Source organism: Staurois parvus, unplaced genomic scaffold (genome assembly GCF_062004578.1).
Source record: "Staurois parvus isolate SC_StPar_1 unplaced genomic scaffold, SC_StPar_1.0 ptg000813l, whole genome shotgun sequence".
NCBI classification, from domain to species: domain Eukaryota; kingdom Metazoa; phylum Chordata; class Amphibia; order Anura; family Ranidae; genus Staurois; species Staurois parvus.
Genome location: NW_028318609.1, coordinates 1120108 through 1139069, shown reverse-complemented (window position 1 = coordinate 1139069; position 18962 = coordinate 1120108). Strand labels below are relative to the sequence as shown.

Below are 18962 nucleotides of genomic sequence, written 5' to 3'. Positions count from 1 at the left end.
CCTTGTCTATTGATCATGTTCCCTAAATTGTCAAGAATTGGAAGACCCCACCTCAGCCTGACAAGTTTGCGTCCCTTGTAGGAACCTTCCAGATTGAAAGTGGGAAAAACCTTCCTTCTATACTAGTTGGAAGTGGTGATCCATCAAGACAAGGACCTCCTTGTTTGGGGAGGAATTATTCATAGAGAATGTGTATGAAATTTCAATTTGATGTTAGAGACTGGTGTGCAGATATGCAAAACGCTTATCAGAAATGGTTTCGGCAATTGGCGCAATAGCAGCTTCTGAGGCCAAGTATGTACTGGCATTCTTCACAGCACACCCTTACTTCTATTGATATTTTTGTTAAATAAATCTGTTAAAGTGGAACTCCCAGCATTTGCAGCATTTTGTTTTTAAATCTGCTGGCTTATAAAGGGTTAAGTTCAACAAGGTGCATGCCAGCTCATGGCAGAATTCCCCTATGTTTTATTCATGTATATTACCTTATCTTTAGGCACTCTTTTGAATGAAGATTAAATATTTGAATCAAATATCAACTTTGTCTGTTCAAATTTGTTAAGTCAACAGTTTCCATGGAGTACACTTTTTTCACATGACTGTGTGAAATTACTTTGTAGTACCTTCAGCAAGGAAGGTCAGTGTGAGTTTGTCTTGAAGCTAATTTTCTTCCTTAAATATATAAATACTTTTAAAGCCCAATTCTACCTTGGGCAAAACATTATGAAGTTGTTCCCCCAGAGCACCTGAAAATAAAAATGTTTTGTCTACTATAACTCACCTGATCTCCTATGCTGTCTCCCACAGATTTACTGATCCAGTGATGCTATGCCACTAGTCTTCTGGAATGAATGACACCCAACATCATTCTATCCACTTTCTGTAGACTCAGGTGTCAAGGTTCCACCCCCTGCCCTGAGCTCACAGGAAGAATGCTGCAGAGAGTGGCTCCCCATAACATGGTGCTGCTCTTTGCAGCATTTGGAATCTACCCATTGAGGAAATAAAAGGACAAAAAGAAGACATGTGACATCTTTGGACCTGGCCAAAGATTAGAATACAGTTTTAGAGCGTGAGAAAGAGAGACATGGGGGTTGATTTACTAAAGCTGGAGAATGCAAAATCCTGGTGCAGCTCTACATAGAAACCAGTTAGCTTCCAATTTTTTTGTGAAAGCTTAGCCAGGCCTCACTCTAGAATAAAGTTTGATGGTCTGCTAAGTTCAGGATCCAGGATGGCTGGACTGGGGGAGATGGCATGGTTTGTGATTAGAGGAAATCATTCAGCGTTCACTATATGTGATTCTGTAGTGGCTGGGGATTTATGAGCATGTGGCGATTTTCTTCTTTTTTTTTTTTTTTTTTTACAGGAGACTGTGGATCAGGATGCTGACTGTTAGGGCTGCCAGACACAGGTTCTACCACCAGACAGCTGGCTCCATCTGGTGTAGGCTGAGGAGGTGTTGTCACTATCTTGCCCGAGGCTGCTGCAGAGTATATTGTTGGCGAAGGCCCGGCGATTGTTACCTCCTGCCATTAGACCATGCTAGGCCATGCCTGGGATCTCGTCACCCCACTGTGCTGGGTATCAGATCTGCTATAAAATACATTAATTGGCTGGGCAGGTGTGCAGCGCCAAGGCTAAGCAGCCATCTTGGGCAGCTACGTGCACGCTTCCCCTTTTTGCTAAAGTTAAAAGCTGATTGGCTGCCATGCACAGCTGCACCAGAATTTGCACTCTCCAGTTTTAGTAAATCAACCCCATGAGGTCTTTCATGGGTGTGGGAGCTGGCAAAGGGGCATGGACCTGTACTCGGAGCGGAACTTTAGAATGTAAAAAATATATTTTAATAAAAGGTTTGCTTTAACTAGAGGCCAGTGTGTGTGTTTGAAACATGAACCCATATCACCACAGGGAAAGCTGAACTCAATACAGCATCTGTTAAAACCCCTAAAATAAACCGGTCATGAGAAATGGGAGCTGCCATTACAAACTTCTGAAAATGCTTGTTGCATGACTTTTTTGCAGACACATTGACTTCAATAGTTTAGTTTGAATTTTACATATATAAACCATGCATATCAGGACATTTGGAAAAAGGTCAGGTCTTTATTTGTATAATTTTTACTGGTCAATGATCCAAAATAGTGAGGCAACAGGTCAACTACCATTTCCAGAAGATGGGTCAGCCTCCATGTTTTCTTTATTATTATAGAATTTACATATATGCAGTTTTGTTATCATCCATTGAGGGCACAGCATTGCATACTCATAAACTGGGTTGTATTAATGCCGACCTGGACAAGTGAACTCTAGGTCAAAAACTGCAGGCCAGGCAACGTATCCTTTCCTATAGTCATTCTTTTCAAGATCTGGGAGTTTTAATGTAAATGTAGGACAACTGACAGTTGTCAGTTAAATTCCTGGAGCCAGGGTCTAAAGATGTGCTGCTCTCAAAAAACGTGATTTCCATTCAAATTACTTGAAGAGCAAATTCCCTGGCTTCTAAAGGAAAAAAAAAAATTCTACTGACTCTTCAGTTTTTTTTGCTGACTACTGTCTTAAACTTCAGTGTACTCATCCTTGACATTTTTTTTTGTATTAACTACTTTGCTTTCTGACTTTCTTTTCAGAGTCCCCCCCTATACCCCCTTCCCCTCTGAACAATGCATCGGACCATGCGGATCAAGATGACTGAGCTGAATCCACATCTTATGTGTGCCCTGTGTGGAGGATATTTCATCGATGCAGCAACTATTGTAGAATGCCTGCACTCCTGTGAGTGTTCACTGTTCCCTAGTGTTATATGGTTTGGTTTATCAGTGGCTAACCAATGCTACTTTTACATAGGACTGTGACTATAGTTTGTAGGTGATAGGGGTTCAGAAAGAAAAATGCCTGTAGTGGTGCCTCTTAAAGTGTTACTAAACCCACAACAGTATAATCAGTATGCATATACAGTAAAGCATGCTTGTTATACTCACTGTGGAACCTAAGGGGTTAGTCCTCGGCAATGTATAAAAAGGATGTTTTATCCTGTCTTCTCTGATCCTCCCCTCCTACTGTCCCCAATCCATCTGCTGATAGGACAGAGTATTGGGGGCAAGCTGCACATACTCAGTTTGGTGTGTATTGCTAGAGTTTTTTTTTTTTTTCTTTGGGAGGGTGCATATGATCAGTACAAGGCCAATCAGTGCTGTCCAGACATGGTCAGGGGTCATGCAGCCACATAGGACAATCAGGAGGGAATGAAAACTCCTGAAAGCTTTAACCGGTGCTCAGCTGGATACTGATAGAAGTCACAAGACTGCTTTACTGCTGATGAGAAAAGGTATATAGCAGTGTATATTTACTAAAATTATTGCATTTCCAGGTTGTGTGTACTGTGGGAGACCAAATATAGTGAATGCAGGGTCCTGGGTTTAGTAACACTTTAATCCCTCTTTACTGCACAGCAACTACAAGTCATATGTGAGGATCTTACTGATTGTGACAAGTTAAACTTCCCAGTGGCATTGTATATGTGGGACTTCAATAGGAAGATGTCCCACTGAAACTTGTTTCTGAGTCTTGTTCTTTCTGGGAGCGTTGACATTTTTTGTTTTCTGCATTCATCACAATATGTAAAATATTTCCCAACTGTCTTGCTGATTCAATAACTCCATTACTTTTAGTATCTCCGACCTTTAAATAATTATGCAGATCATGTTAATTTATAGACAGTCAGGTAACTAGCATTCTCACATGAGGGTCCGCAGTGGCAACCTGCATATTACTTCCAGTGCAAGTAAGAGGTGTTCTTAACCCCTTGACGCCGATGGCACACAAATATGCGGCCTCACAGAACTGGGCTTTTTTTCCGTGGGGCCACATATTTGTGTACCTGTCTTTGTGCTGGGTGTCACTGAGAGCCCCAGGTCCCGTTCTATTGATCGGGACCCAGGACTCTTGATTCCGGGTCACGTGATCGCTGTGATAGCCTCTGATTGGTTATCACAGTGATCAGACACTGTGCAGTCCGGCCCCCTTGTTTTTTCTCTCTCTATGAATGGAGAAGAGAGATACATTGTATCTCTAACTCCTGACATAGAGAAATAAAATAAATGTTTGAAGGAGAAAAAAATAATAATAAATAAATATAAAAAAATAAAGAAAAATACCTAGATCACGGTCTGATCTAGTTCAGTACCAGGGTTAGTGTTTGGGTCAAGGTCAGGGTCAAAGGTCAGGATTTTTAAAAAAAAATTGGTATCAGTGTCAGCATTAATGTCAGTGTGTTTTTAGGTTAAAAAAAAAAAAGACAAAAACAAAATGCGCACTATTGTTTCTGGGCTGTACTATGGGTACAAACAACAAATAACATACACATATATGGTATCGCTGCGATCGTCAATAGCTGAAGAATTTATTTTGGGTTGTTCTATGGAGGTAGGTTATGGTCGTAACAAGAAACGCACAGCTAAATTAGAAAAAAACAATTTTTTTTTTTTACTAATTTGGGCTAGTTTTCCTTTGAGAATAAAAAAAAATTAGGAGCTATCCATTACCATTTACCACCAAAAGAAAGCCCAATTTGTTCTGAATAAAACAAGGTATAATCCACCTGGATGTACAAGGTAGTTGTGATGATATGTACGGTTTTACTAACACAGGTCAACATTGCAGAATTGTGCTAGGCATTTAGATTTGTTTTACCCTTAGGCGTGAAAGGGTTAAATTCCAGATAATAGCTAAGTAAGGCTAAACCTACTCCCACTTCCATTCTAAAGCTACTCCATCTAACCCTGCAAAGAAAAGATGTATATACGTACCTATTCTGAAGCCATTCTGGTCTGGCCTCCAGTAGCGACTTCTGTGTGCAGGGGAGATCTCCGACAATGGCTGGGAGATGACGGCACCCATAGACTTATTATGGGGTGTCCGTTGTTGGCTGCCTCTCCTGAACACAGTAGCCACTGCTGCCAGCTGAACATGGGACCAAACTGGAGCAGCTTCAGATTGGGCAAGTATACACATCTTTTCTTTACAGGCTTAGATAGAACAGCTTTAGAATGGGGGTGGGAATAGGTTTAGGCTTAGTTGGCTATTGATTGGAATTCCACTTTAACCACCTGGTGACTGCTCACAGTAAATGTACTGCAAGCAGGTAGCAAGTGCAGACACTATCCTGTACGCTGGCTGATTCTTCTGGGTTCGGTGGTGCGCGTATGTGTGTGCCCCCTGTGTGACGGGCGCGGCGTCAGACCCCAGTCCTTCTCACCAACTTGTGACCAAAGGACTAGCCAATCTAAAACCGCGCTGCCACTTGCATAACAATGCCACTCTCAGCTACACCCTGCACAAAGATTTTCCAGCTCACTGGACCCCAATATAGGTGCCAACAGCCTGAGAGCGATTGTTGCTGTGTCAGGTTAATTACGCAATTAACCCTTCACACTGCCACCACCACCTTTTTACATAGGAGGAAACTCACAAATCTTAGCAGTAACGCTATGATGTTTGAATAAGCGTCTGTATACACCCTGCCACCGCAGACAGATGTATCCAGAGGCTTTAAAACACACAGTAGCACTATTCAGAGACAGGGATTCTTAGTTTGCATTAAAGAGCTTTAGAAACAATTCAGCACTTTTCAGAAAATAGGATTTATTACTAAAAAGGTCAAAATAGTGCAATAAAAATATTTACAGAAAAGATGTAATATATATATATATATATATATATATATATATATATATAGCAATAACACAACAGAGAGATAAAAGAAAGACGTTTAAGAAGGTAGAATACTTGCAGAAGTCCTGGTTTAAGCAGAGTTCAAGTGTCCTGAACAAAAGTGTCTCCTGAAGTTGGTTCCTGATGTTAAAAGGGAGAATCTCTTAATCTTCTCTCCAGGCATAACAGCCTGTTTTCTAGGAACCCAGCAGGGTGTCTCCTTAAAGCAGAGAACCAATCGCCTCATTTGGGGAGGGGTGTTTAGGCGGAGACCCAGGCTGTGACCCAAATCCCTCCCAAGTTTATACCATGGTCAATAACCTTCCATAGGTGCATGCAGCAGCCTAGAAACTGGCAGGTTAATATGCAGAATGATATTCTAAACGTACAGACATTAAATATGACATATCTGGCTGTGACGGTTAAAGAGATATCGCTTCCTACTCTCTGGTAGACTTTATCTAGGGGTGTAAGGTATCAGGTGACTCGCATTAAAATGACCTATCTGAATATATGCTTTGTTTTATTTTATCTTGTTCCTTCCGGGATTTATGAAATTTGTATGAAAAAGTGGTTTCAAGTGGGATGTATGTTTTACTGCTCCTCTGGAATGCTTTCATGTCCAGTGACTGACTGAATTATAGCTTTACGACCAGGCCAAGGCAAGATCCTGACAGACATCCTGGAACCAGCTAATTGGGTTTACAACCATGAAGTATATCCAGCTGTGCCCTGTGCACTCCTGAACTCAGCACACACACAGACCACATGCCATTCAAAAAAAAAAAAAAAAGGGAGGGGGACTGATTTGGAGTGAGAATGACATTTGCAGAGTATGATCCAAATTCTGGTTGTCATTGTCCATATCTGTGCGCACAGTTATCACACCCTGACGAAGCGTGCTGTGACTGGACACCGCACAAGTTTGGCAGCTGATTTCAGCCAATGATTTTGGCTGAAGTCAGATAATCAGCTGTGAACAATCACACAGAGTTGTGTTTTTGAAAAACAGGGATAAAAAACAAAGTAAAAGCAGCACACATTACACACATTGTTAGGCACACAGTTAACCCTTTAATTGCCCCTGGATGTTAACTCCTTTCCAGCCAGTGTCATTAGTACAGTCAGTGTACAGTATTAGCACTGTATTAGTGTCACTAGCAACGTCCGTTAGGGACCTTCCCAGATAGTATATGTTAACGCCAGATTGCCCCGCCACCCTCTCACAGGCCCATTATAAGTCTCTGATCATCGCCGATGCAGAATAGTGTCTATAGCTGCATGAATTCCAGGATATACACCATAATTTGTAGATGCTATAGCTTTCGCACAAACCAATTAATAAACACTTACTGGTATTTTTACCATAGATATGTAGCAGAATACACTTTAGCACCAATTTTATGAAGAAATTTTGATTTAAAAAAAAAAAAGAAAAATTATTTGGATAGAATTTTTTTATTTTTTTTTATTTTTGTCTTTTTTTTTTTTTTTTTTTGTTTCAATACAAAAATAAAAATCCCAGTGGTGATCAAATGCCGCCCTATTTGTGTGAAAAATATGATAAAATTTGATTTGCGTACAGTGTTGCATGACCACTCAAATGCCAGGTAAAGTAGAGCAGTACCGAATAGCAAAAAATGGCCTGGTCATGAAGGGAGTAAAACCTTTCTGAGTTCAAGTGGTTAAATATTACCTGCTGAGAGGACTTGAGGCCTACTTTATACCTCTCTTCTTCAATTTAGCTTGCTATTGCCTTGACTTGTCTGAATTTTTCTTTTCTTTTGCACAGTTTGTAAGACCTGTATCCTACGCTACTTAGAAGCACACAAATTCTGCCCCATGTGTGACTCTCAAGTGCACAAAGGACGCCCTCTGCTCAGCATAAGGTGAGAACTTGTCGAATTTAAAGTAAAATGAGAAGAAGAAACCATTAATCGGCGATAGTTGTGATGCATAAAATCCTATTGTACTTATTGCTGCCCAGGAGAGATTACCGAATTTTGCACCAAATAATCTGCTATGCGTATTCAGAGTAGATCTTCAGCTGATATCCACTTTGCAGCTCAAGTGTTAGACTGAGAATATCACAACCACAATACAAAAAACAGAAGCGTGCTCGCACAGTGTGCTATATGAAATCTGTTTTTATTCATTAAAAGAATTACATTTACTCACAAACATGAGGTTTTTTTTGTTGCTGATCATCCAAACGCCGCTGGTTCTAGTTTACTTCCAAGGACACCAGGAAAAGAATAAAAGAAATGGAAGCTGCCAATCCAAACAAAGCCTGCCTTAGTTCACTTCAGGTTATCCCAGTGTACTGACACGTGTTTAACTTGTTCAAGTGCCATTTCTTTGATTTGTTTACTTTCTGTATGGTGGGACCTGTTTCCCTTGGATGTACCCTGAGCCAACAGTATGAATAAGCGAATAAGCTGTCATGATTACAATTACATTTGCTTCATTAAATGAATTACAAGAGATCTCATATACACGCAGTACGTTCTTGTGTATATTGTATAGATTGTAATGTCTCATTATTAAAGACAAAAGCAAAATCTTAGTCTAAAGCCAACTAAAAACCTATGTATGGGGAAAGGTTAAAACATCCATTAGCTCTTGCTGAAGAAAAAGTCAAATGACAGAGATGATGATTTTTTAATTCTTTTCTTAGTTGTAGAGTAAAGGACACAGGACTTTAGTCTTTAACTATTTGTTACCGTATTTTTCGCACCATAAGATGCACATGTTTCCCCCCCAAAAATGGGGGAAAATGTCTGTGCGTCTTATGGAGCGAATATGAAGCAGCCTGGTATTCTAACACAGCGGTGGAAATACTGAGCTGGCTGCTCAGCTCTTCTGTGCTGCTCGGTCCTACCATTTCCTCGGTCCTGCACTGTCTTTTCTCCCTGCCGCCAGCATCTTTACTGTGGGCATCTGGCTGTGGCAGCTTACGGCTTCACAGCTGGGTGCCCACTGCGCATGCATGAAAAGCGCTGCACTTTGTGAATGGTCCGGCAGTCTTCTGGGACCTGTCGTGTGTCCCAGAAGATGGAGCGAAAAATACGGTGTACACAGCTACCTTGGGTGACTGGAGACTGGCATAAAACAACTTCTACAGGGATATCACCTGTATAACCCTTCCCATTAACAGCTATCCTTAGTTTTTTGCTATTGTTTGTGGTTGCCCGTTGAGTTTATAGGTCCTGTTCTCTCTACTAGTAAAAAAAAAAAAAAGTCTTCAGCATTGGTGTTAGTGGCTATAATAAAAAAAATCCCCCCAAAAAATCCCAACATTGGTGTCAGTGGCCACAATAATAACCCCCATCATTGGGGTTGGCGGCCACAATAATAACCTTCAATAGTGTTGTTGGTGATTACAATAACAACCCCCAGCGTTGGTGTCAGTGATCACAATCACCTACCAGAGCAGTTGTTGTTTCTTGGGCTTTTCATTAAACATTGGTATCTTAAAGTGGGAGTAAACTCCTTTGGTTGATTTTTTTATCTATAGGTAAGCCTATAATAAGGCTTACCTATAGGTACAGTAAGTATTAGTGGTGCACCGAAATGAAAATTCTGGTGCTGAAACTGAAAATTCAAAATGCACTTGGCCAAAAACCGAAGTGCGCAGTTTTTAAAAATGAATATATATTTTTTGGAAAAAAAAAACAATATATACTTTAATTTTTTGTAAAATATGAAAGAGAATGTTACGGCAAGTAAATAGATACCCAGCATGTCACGTTTTAAACTTGTGCACGCTCTTGGAATGGCGTGAAACTGCAGTACTTAAAAATCTCCATGGGCGATGCTTTAAAAACTTCTATAGGTTAGCAGTGTAAAGTTAGAGGAGCTATAGTGCAAGAAGTATTGCTCTTGCTCTGACGTTCGTGGCAATACCACACATGTGTGGTTTGAACATCATTTATATATGTGGGCATGGCCTACGTATGTGTTCACCACTATGTGGTGGGATGGGGGCACTTTAAACTTTAAAAAAAAATGTATTTAATTTGTTTGTTTTTGTTTTTTTTGCACTTTTATTCTTATCACAAGAAATGCATGCATCCCTTGTGATAGAAATAATTAGTGACAGGTCCTCTTTATGGAGATATATGGGGTCAATAAGACCCCATATCTCTCCTCTGCATTGGATCAAAAAAAAGCATTGATCTAGTGCTTTAAAAGGAAAAAAAATGGCCGGAACCGGAAGTGACATCGCTCCAGTCCTCCAAGGGCATAGAGATGAGTGGAGGCCATCTAGTGCTTTTAAAAAAAAAAAATGGCTGAAACTGGAAGTAACATCGCTCCGGTCCTCCAAGGGCATAGAGATGTGTGATGAGATGATCTTTCCTTCACTCATATCTATGCGCAGCGCCGGATCAATGGTTTCTCAGGTAAGGCTGAACTGCCGAGCGGCAGCTGGTGACAGCAGCGAACGGCGGTGAGGGGCCGGGTTTTTTCGGCACTTGTATCTGTTTTTTTTTTTTCCATTCAACGGCCGAAAGGGGTGTTTTCGTCTGAATCGTTTCTGTCACCGGAATGTCTGTGCATCTCTAGTAAGTATCTCCTAAATGTGCACTGTTTAGGAGATATTCAATTTAGGAGGAGCCGGTGAGGTCACCAGCATATGCACTGTAAAGGAGCGACATGCCCGTGCCATTCCTTCATAGCCCTGTGCCGTAAACAGTGACTCTTGCACACTTGCGCAGGAGTGATGTCATCACGGCTCGGCCATTCATACCACCAGAGTCTGCAAACCCAGAGGGAAGAACGGGTGAAGATAGAAGCACATACAGTGTTGACAGCGTGTCGCTGGGGGGGGGCTTCGTTTTTAGGTAAGACAGTCATGTGCGAGTATGCGGTGCAAGCAAAACCAGATTTGGCACCTTTTTTTTTTTTTTCAATATTTTTATTCAAGTTTTACAAAATAGAACATTATGGTAAATTTTTTTTTCCACACAATGTACAAAAGGTTTATCAACGATGAAGTAAATGGTGCATTAAAAAAAAAAGTGGGCGAGGGGGTTGCCCCATGGAGAATGAGTCTCAGGTCAATGGCAGTTTGTATATGCAAGGCACAAAATCACCTCCATGGTGGGTCAATCAACAGACAAAATGGGCATAAAAGAATAAAGGAAAGAGAAGAGGGGAAGAGAAAACAATGCATTTGGCATCCTACTTACGCAGATAGTACTATAACCACTGAATTTGCTTGATCAATTGCTGTGTCTCTTAAAACAGGAATATACTCGCCTCCTTTCCAGCACTGCAGTGTCCCAGAGCTCCCCACTGCCGCTGACCTTTTCAGTCCGTCAGTTTCATTGGCAGAGCCGAGATGATGTCACTCCTGCGCATGTGCAGGTATTCAATCATCTCAGCATTGCATGCACAGTTCAGTGTACAGGGTGTATAAGCAGGTAAGGAACTTTAATGCAGAAGAGACAGTGGGGGAGATTTACTAGATTTTCTAAAATTGGAAACTGGTACACGCATATTCTGGTGCAACTGTGCATGGTAGCCAATCAGCTTCCTACCTCAGCTTGTTCAATTAAAGCGGAGTTCCACTCACTCTGTAAAAAAATTAGGTCAGCAGCTACAAAAGCTGTAGCTGCTGACTTTTAAATAACAGGCACTTGCCTGTACCACGATCCCGCGTTGCCCCCCCGCAGCTCGTTTCACTGGCTGTCCTGTATTCCAGGCGCTGGCATCTTCAGTGTGGGCACCCGGCTGTGACAGTTTGCGGCTTCACAGCTGGGTACCCACTGCGCATGCATGAGTAGTGCTGCACTTCCTGAATGGCCCTGTCGTCTTCTGGGACCTGTCACGTGTCCCACAAGACTTCGGGGAGGGAGGGTAGGATGACAACTTCCGCTTCCGATCACAGCGGAAGTGGGAGCGGGTATCTGTCAAATTCGGGTACCTGTTTACCCTCGCCCCAAAGCTGTCAATCCTTAATGGGGAGCAGGGGACCATTCTTTAAAGTGGAACTCCGCTTTAAGCTTTGACAATAAAACTCGATATATGATTGATGCAGAGATGCATCAGATTTTGTAACATGCAGTTTTAGTAAATAACCCCCAGTATGTATTTTTTGCATTCAAAATCCTGTTTGCTTTTTTTCCCGCTTAAGGACCCTGCAAGTATAGAAATATACCTGCCGGAGGAAGAATATCAGCCCTACCCAGTTTTTTTTTTTCTTGCCAAACAACTCCGAAGCATCTAGATTCTGATCTCCACAACATAAAGGCTAATTTTTAGGTAATCCCAAAATAGGAATTGGGGGATTAATGACTTTTGAGACAACACAGGAAGTGAGCAGTCAACCCAGGACAGCTCTGAATTTCTGATGTAATAACCAGGTAATGTTTCCACTTGTCAAAAGTTACAAATGATATGTTTAACAGATAAGGGAGAAAATAAAAGAAATTCATTGTTGGGGTTTACATACACTTACAGTATGTCCAAAGCTTGTTTGGCCTACTTATGTGTCACCGGAATACAATTATTTTTGTCCTCCTGTGATCCAGAGTCAGCTGATAGAGGGATATTGCCCACTATCGGTTGACAGGGCAAAGGCAAGCTTTGGAAGAATCCCGACAATATTATTGGGATCCACCAAGCTTCCTGATTGACAGCTTGCTCCACCTTTCAGCACCCTGTTGAGAGCTGGAACCAGCTGTGTCACTCCCTAGCCTGCCTGACACTCCAGCGAGGGACAGAGTGGAGAGCAGTGACTGATGGCTACCGCTCTTAGCTTGGAACAGACAGAGAACTGAGCAATCACATCACTACATGGTTTTGGTGCCAGCATAGGACCGCTGCAGCATCGCACAGATGTAGCATGGAGGTTGGTATGGGTGTTTTTTGTTTTTGTTTGTTTTTTTTCTTTAAGCCTATACTACTTCTTTAATTAATGTGTTGAGAAAAAATAAGTAAGTGTACAAATTCTGTTTTTTTTTCTGTATGGCAGTATGTCTAATGACTATTTGCTTATTTAGGTCTGATAAAATATTACAAGACATTGTATACAAGCTTGTACCCGGACTCTTCAGAGGTAGGCAAATATTTTGTGTGCGTTCGTTGTCCTAGTGGTGCACTACACTGTTACAGCATCTATATAAATCTTTCTGACCAGCTGCAAATTTTGCAAAAGTTTATCGTGAGTCTGCATAATGTCAGTTCACAAAGGCATAACCTGTGCCATAGTTGTAGCTTTTTTTTTTTTATACAGGAATTCTTAAAACAACCAATTTTTTTTATTTATTTTATTTCTTTAAAGACTTTACAACCTGGAACTAAGGACTTTACGGTGTGCTTTCCTTATAGTCACATTTGCATTCTTTGTATAGAAGTCAATTCTAAAAGATTATTGCATGACTATTTACCTCTTCCTCCCACACTTAAATAAAAAACAAAAAAAAAAACAAAAAACATGCTGGCAGGTTAATTGGCTCCTGTCTAAATTGGCCCTAGTATGTGTATGTATGAATGTGAGTTAGGGACCTTAGATTGTACGCCCCTTGAGGGTTAGGGGCTGATGTGAATGTTCAATATATATGAAAAGCGCTGCGTAAATTGACGGCGCTATATAAGTACCTGAAATAAATCTACTGCTACCTTTTTTTCTCACCAACAGTGAAATTTATATAAGGTGTCTATTGAGGATAATGTACAAAGGAGCTATTCCAGGTGGCAATAGTATACTGATCCATAATATAAAACATTGACTCACGAGGAATACAGGCTTTCAGTCAGTGTCACTTTAATAGCATCATGGGTCTCTGGGCAAAACAATGAACTGGGGCCCCTATCAGGGACACATATTAGGCGCACCTCGGTTTACAAAATTTTTTCACATTACGAAGCAAGTTTCCCCAGGATGCATTGCGCCTGTGAGGTTTATAGCGCCGGCCCCATGCCTTTATAAATTGCACTTTTTAAAAGCGTTTTGAACAGATAAGCCTTTTATTTACTTTTTTTCTGACCTCCGGAAAGGATTAATTGGCTTTCAGTGCCTCTTGGTGAGATATCAGACAAAGATAACAGACGCCTGAAGTCTCACTTTTGAGACAGAGAAAGGGACGAAGGACACATTCCCCAGTCCCTTTCTCTGTAACCTCAGCAACTGCAGATGGATGAGGAGTAGACAAAGGCTCCTGTCCACTCATAAACTGAAGCATAGTAAACCCAGCTTACTATGCTTCAGTTAGCAATGAATACAGGAAGTGATCAGTACTGATCACTCACGGGGTTCACTTAGAAAAGGAGGGGACCATTAAATTATTTACCGGCCCCCTTCCCTACTCTCCATCCTGAAGATGGAAGAGGAAAGGAGGGAAGCCTGTAGAGATGCGGGCAAGGGGGGCATATGGGAGTTCCAGGCAGCTAGAGAAATTCATATCATTGTAGCGGGTAGGGAAAATAAGTGAAATCAAGATTTTGTGGCTTTCACTGCAGCAGCTAGAGCAGGAGATATCCACTTTCAGCTGCTGCAGTGAGAGCCACAAAAAATCAGTTTCAATTCCCTCACCTGCTGCACAGATCGCCTGCTCTATCCACACACAACCTCCCTGTTGGTGGGTGCTGCAGGGGCTCCCTATGCACCTGGGGCCCCTAGGCTGTGCCCAAAGGTGTCCATGTGAAAAGACTGCCTGCTTTCAGTAGTTAACCATCTCATTTTGAAAAAAGAAGATTGCACTCAATACAATGGTAATTTTTTTGTGAACTGAACATTTTTGAACCAAAAAATTTAGAATGAGCTGATAAACACTAGATTGTTAAATAGCATTCTATTATTTATATATTAAATTATGACTCTCAACAGTTGTATAATGTTTCCCCTTTAGATGAAATGAAACGACGACGGGATTTCTATGCCTCTTATGCACGTACACATGGTCAGTACCATTTCATATAAAAATTTTAAGGCAAAGATATGTTTTAGTTTAAGATATGACTTGCAACACTGAAAATAGGTAACCAGATTGTTGTGTTCTGGTCTTCCCACTAAACAACAAAACTTGAAACAAAAGAAACGATTTGTTTAAAGCAAAAGATCACCCAAATGTGAGGACCCAGGAATTGGGTACCTTGGGCACCTAAAAATTACATATATTCTTTGTAATCACTGTTAAAGTAAAAAAAAATTCCTTGGATTCTGGTAAGTTATGGCTTCTTGTCTGAATCTCACAAAAGCTTGGCCACATTTGTATTCTCATTAACCACTGTAGGACCATGAACATAGGCGGTACATCCCAAAAGATTTCAATGGAGGATGCAGAGCAAGAGTTGACAACATTCGTGTTTTTTGTTTTTTTATTTCCCATGAGTTTTGGATGGGTAGTCTATAGAAATGTACAGAGCTGTCTCACATTTACAGTATTCTGCTCAGTCAGCTTAGAAATAGTCGATAGACGTTAGTGTTTGATAGATGCTACTAGTAGTCTGACTGGTCGAGCTTTTGATTGATTCAGGGTTTCTTTACCCTTGCCGGTGAAGATAAGGGAGGGCCTTTGAATAGTTTTAATAAATAATTTGATTTACCCTCTAAATATATCCTGTGCTGAAAGTAACATGTAGGAAGCTATTCCTGATCACCCTTTGAATATGCTAGTTGCATGGCTGTCATGCTAGTCCAGTGACATCAGTACTTTGAGTCAGTGACCTGCAGCAAGTAAAGTTGGTATAGTTCTCAGAAATAGAATATATTAACCCCTTGATGCCGACGTCGTACAAATATGCGTCCTCACAGAACTGGGCTTTTTTCCATGGGGCCACATATTTGCGTACCTGTCTTTCTGCTGGGAGCGCGCTGCACAGCACGCTACCAGCACAAAGATCGGGGTGTCACTGAGAGCCACGGGTCCCGTTTTAACAATCGATAGCCAGGACCCCCAATTCCGGATCACATGATTGCCTTGATAGCCTCTGATTGGCTATCACAGCGATCAGTCACTGTACAGCCCGGCCCCCTTGTGTTTTTTTTTTTCTCTATGAATGGAGGAGAGAGATACATTGTATCTCTCAACTCCTAGCATAGAGGGGGAAAAATGCTTGTTAATAAAAAAAAAAAAAGATAAATATTAAAAAATACCTAGATCAAGGTTTGATCTAGTTTAGTGCCAGGGTAAGTGTTTGGGTCAGGGTCAAAGGTCAGGATTTAAAAAAAACAAAATTGGTGTTAGTGTGTTTTAGGTAAACAAAATACACACTATTGTTTCTGGGCTGTACTACGGGTACAAATAACATACTCATAATGGTATCGCTGCGATCGTCAAGAGCTGGAAAATTTATTTTGGGTTCTTTGGTGGTAGGTTATGGTAGTTACAAGAAACGCATAGCTAAATTTAAAAAAATTATTTATTTTTTTACTATTTTGGGCCAGTTTTCCTATGATAAAATAAATCTGGAGATATCCATTACCATTTACCACCAAATGAAAGTGCAGTTTCTACATCCAGGTGAATTTATACCTTGGTTTTTTTTTTTTCAGGACAAAGTAGTGGTGATGATATTACGGTTTTTCTAACACATGTCAATGTTGCAAAATTGTGCTTATGCATTAAGATTTGTTTTACCCTTAGGCATGAAGGGGTTAAGATAATATGTAGATGACCAATAGCAGGCTATGTATTTCAATCAGCGTAGATTGCTTTTAGTATTGAATGTATGATTATGGGCATTTTCCAGCAGCTTTTCTTTTTCCTAATATAAGTGTTCACTCTTGGTCGTTCTATTCTTTATGATCTCTTTATTGCTATAGAATATCCATATATGACCATGGTATAAGTGGAATCTGGGAGGTGGTATTGTGGTCAATAATATTTTATTGCTGTTGTGGACTTTGATAGCAAACAGTGGCTCCAGCATTGAGCAGGGGGACAAAGTGACGGCGAGTGGCGACATGGTGGTACATGAAGAGGAGAATATCAGCCTTTCCATCCAATTCTCTGAAGATGCCAGGTAAAGCCTGTGCTTTTCACATTTGTTGAATTTCCTGTCAATGTAACGTCATCACGGTTTTTGACATTTAAAATAATACTCTTAAAGTATAATTAAAAGCATAACTTTTTTTTTCTAATTTTGGACAGATTAGAAAGGGGTTTGAACACTTGCCAGTTTTTATTGCAGTCTGTGCTCCCATTAGGGAGATTTCCCCTCTCTATTTCTCCTGTTTACCATTCTAATTGAAAGCAAAAGTAAAAGAAACCCCCACGTTTTGGGTTGTACCCAGAAAAGTGATAGAGGGGAAATCTTCCAATGGGACACTAGTTCTGGTGACCTGGGGTCCCCCAAAGAATTCCCTTCATTTGCAAGGATTTCCTCTCACTTTCTGTTTTGACCATGGGACAGGAAGTGAAGGGAAATCTCTGCAATGAGACATAGATGGTAAAAAAAAACAAAAAAGATGTGACGGGTTATACCACTCCCTTACTCTATCCAAAATGAAAACAAAAAGTTTTGTCTGTAGTTCTACTTAAGCCTAACACTCTTATTTTGAACCCAATGGATAAGTCCTCTTATTGATGGGACTTTTAAGGCATAAATTTTATCAAATAATAAGCTAACAATTAAGCAGTTTAAAAGAAAAAAAAGACTATTTTATTTTTCCAATCTTAAAAAAGACTTATGAATACTGCCATACTTTGTATTTAAATTCCTATGTCTTTTTTAAGATTGTAAAAATAAAATCGTCCTTCTTTTTTTTTTTTTTTCTGCTGAATTGTTAGCTTACTATATGATAACATTTGTGCCTTAAAAGTCCCATCAATAAGAGGAGTTTTCCATTGTACTTTTTAGGGATGATGACACCCCTTCCTTTCTTTCATCTTTTGAACCCAATGCATTTTGCAAAATTCTGCCCCATGGTCAACAAAAACTTTTCAACTAAAAATATTGTCGCTTTGGAATATTATTATTATACATATTTATTGCTTTATGGTTTATACACTTTGTCAACAGGGACGACTTACGGGATTCAGCTGAAAGTGACAATGCAGAGAAAGTAAGCTGAGCTGCATTATTATCTTTTTTTCCTTTCTTTTTAAAAATCTTCTTTTATAAAAACCTATACAACGTAGAAAGAAAATTGTATTTGGAGTTTTAATTGTGTTACCACCTCTTTCCTTACAGAGGAACAGTCTTCGCTTCTTGCGTTGTCCTGCAGCAATGACCATCACACACCTCGCTAAATTCTTGCGGAACAAAATGGACGTTCCAAACCGGTACAAGGTATGTCACAAAATCAGGAACAGCCCTTTGGGTTTTTTTTTTGTTTTTTGAAGGTATTCCACATTTCATAATGTCAAAGCTTTAAAGGTTAAGTTCACCTTTAGTAACATGTTACACCTATATTTAGGTGTAACATGTTGCTAAATGAGCAGCCCCCACACCACCCTTAGCCCCCATTGTAACGGGGCTGGAAATCTTCAATTTAAAAAAAAAAAAAACATGGCCTTGCATCTCTGCCCACCCAGCTACTTCATTCTTTCGTAGAGTTCTATGAATGGGAAAAGTACAACTATTGTCAGCCATTGAAAATGTTTAACTAGATATTTTGAGATTTTCAGGGTGCAAATTTACAGTGATAAACAGATTTAAAAAAAGGGTAAATAATTACAATACTGTAAAACAAAAATTTAACCACTTCCCAACCGGCCGTTGCATATAAACGGCCGGACGGTGGCAGTGCAGGGTCGGGTGGCCGTTTATAAACGGCCTCACTGTACCCTGCTTGTGCGCGCTCCCTAGGAGCGCGCAGCACCACGATCCGGTGCACGCTGTGTCCTCCGGACACAGTGAAACACCGATTGTCGGACGGGACCTCTGTACAAGGTCCCGATCATGTGATCACTGATTGGCCAATCAGTGATCACATGCAAAGTAGTAAGCAAGATGTCACTTGTGACATCATTGTTTACTACGTGTGAAATCTGTGAATGATCACAGAGGTCACATGGTACAAGGCTATTCACAACAGTCTTGTACCATGTGACGAGCTGTGACCAATCACAGCTCACTCAGTACTTCTCAATGAGTGCAAGAATGCACACAGAGAGAAAGAGAAATTAATGCTTTTACATCCTATATAGGTGTAAAAGCAATCCGTGTAAAAAAAAAAAAAAAAAAAAAATCTTCATCACCCCCCCACAAGTAGTACAGTGTCACCATGGTGACACTGTACTGCTAGGGTGACAGTATGTAAAAAAATTTAATAAAAATAAAAAATAATATAAAAA

At 40.4% G+C, this 18962-nt stretch overlaps 1 protein-coding gene across 1 annotated transcript in view; it reads left to right on the top strand.

Annotated features, from left to right (window-relative positions):
* The window catches only part of LOC149444120 (polycomb group RING finger protein 2-like), a 61573-nt gene that overhangs the window by 31809 nt on the left and 10802 nt on the right, over positions 1-18962 (top strand). Inside the window, exons 2-8 of the mRNA XM_089654878.1 lie at positions 2634-2778; positions 7508-7604; positions 12723-12778; positions 14571-14621; positions 16575-16686; positions 17686-17728; positions 17857-17955. Of these exons, the coding sequence (XP_089511004.1) occupies positions 2667-2778; positions 7508-7604; positions 12723-12778; positions 14571-14621; positions 16575-16686; positions 17686-17728; positions 17857-17955 (570 nt within the window). The 5' untranslated portion in view covers positions 2634-2666. The remainder of the gene's footprint in view (positions 1-2633; positions 2779-7507; positions 7605-12722; positions 12779-14570; positions 14622-16574; positions 16687-17685; positions 17729-17856; positions 17956-18962) is intronic.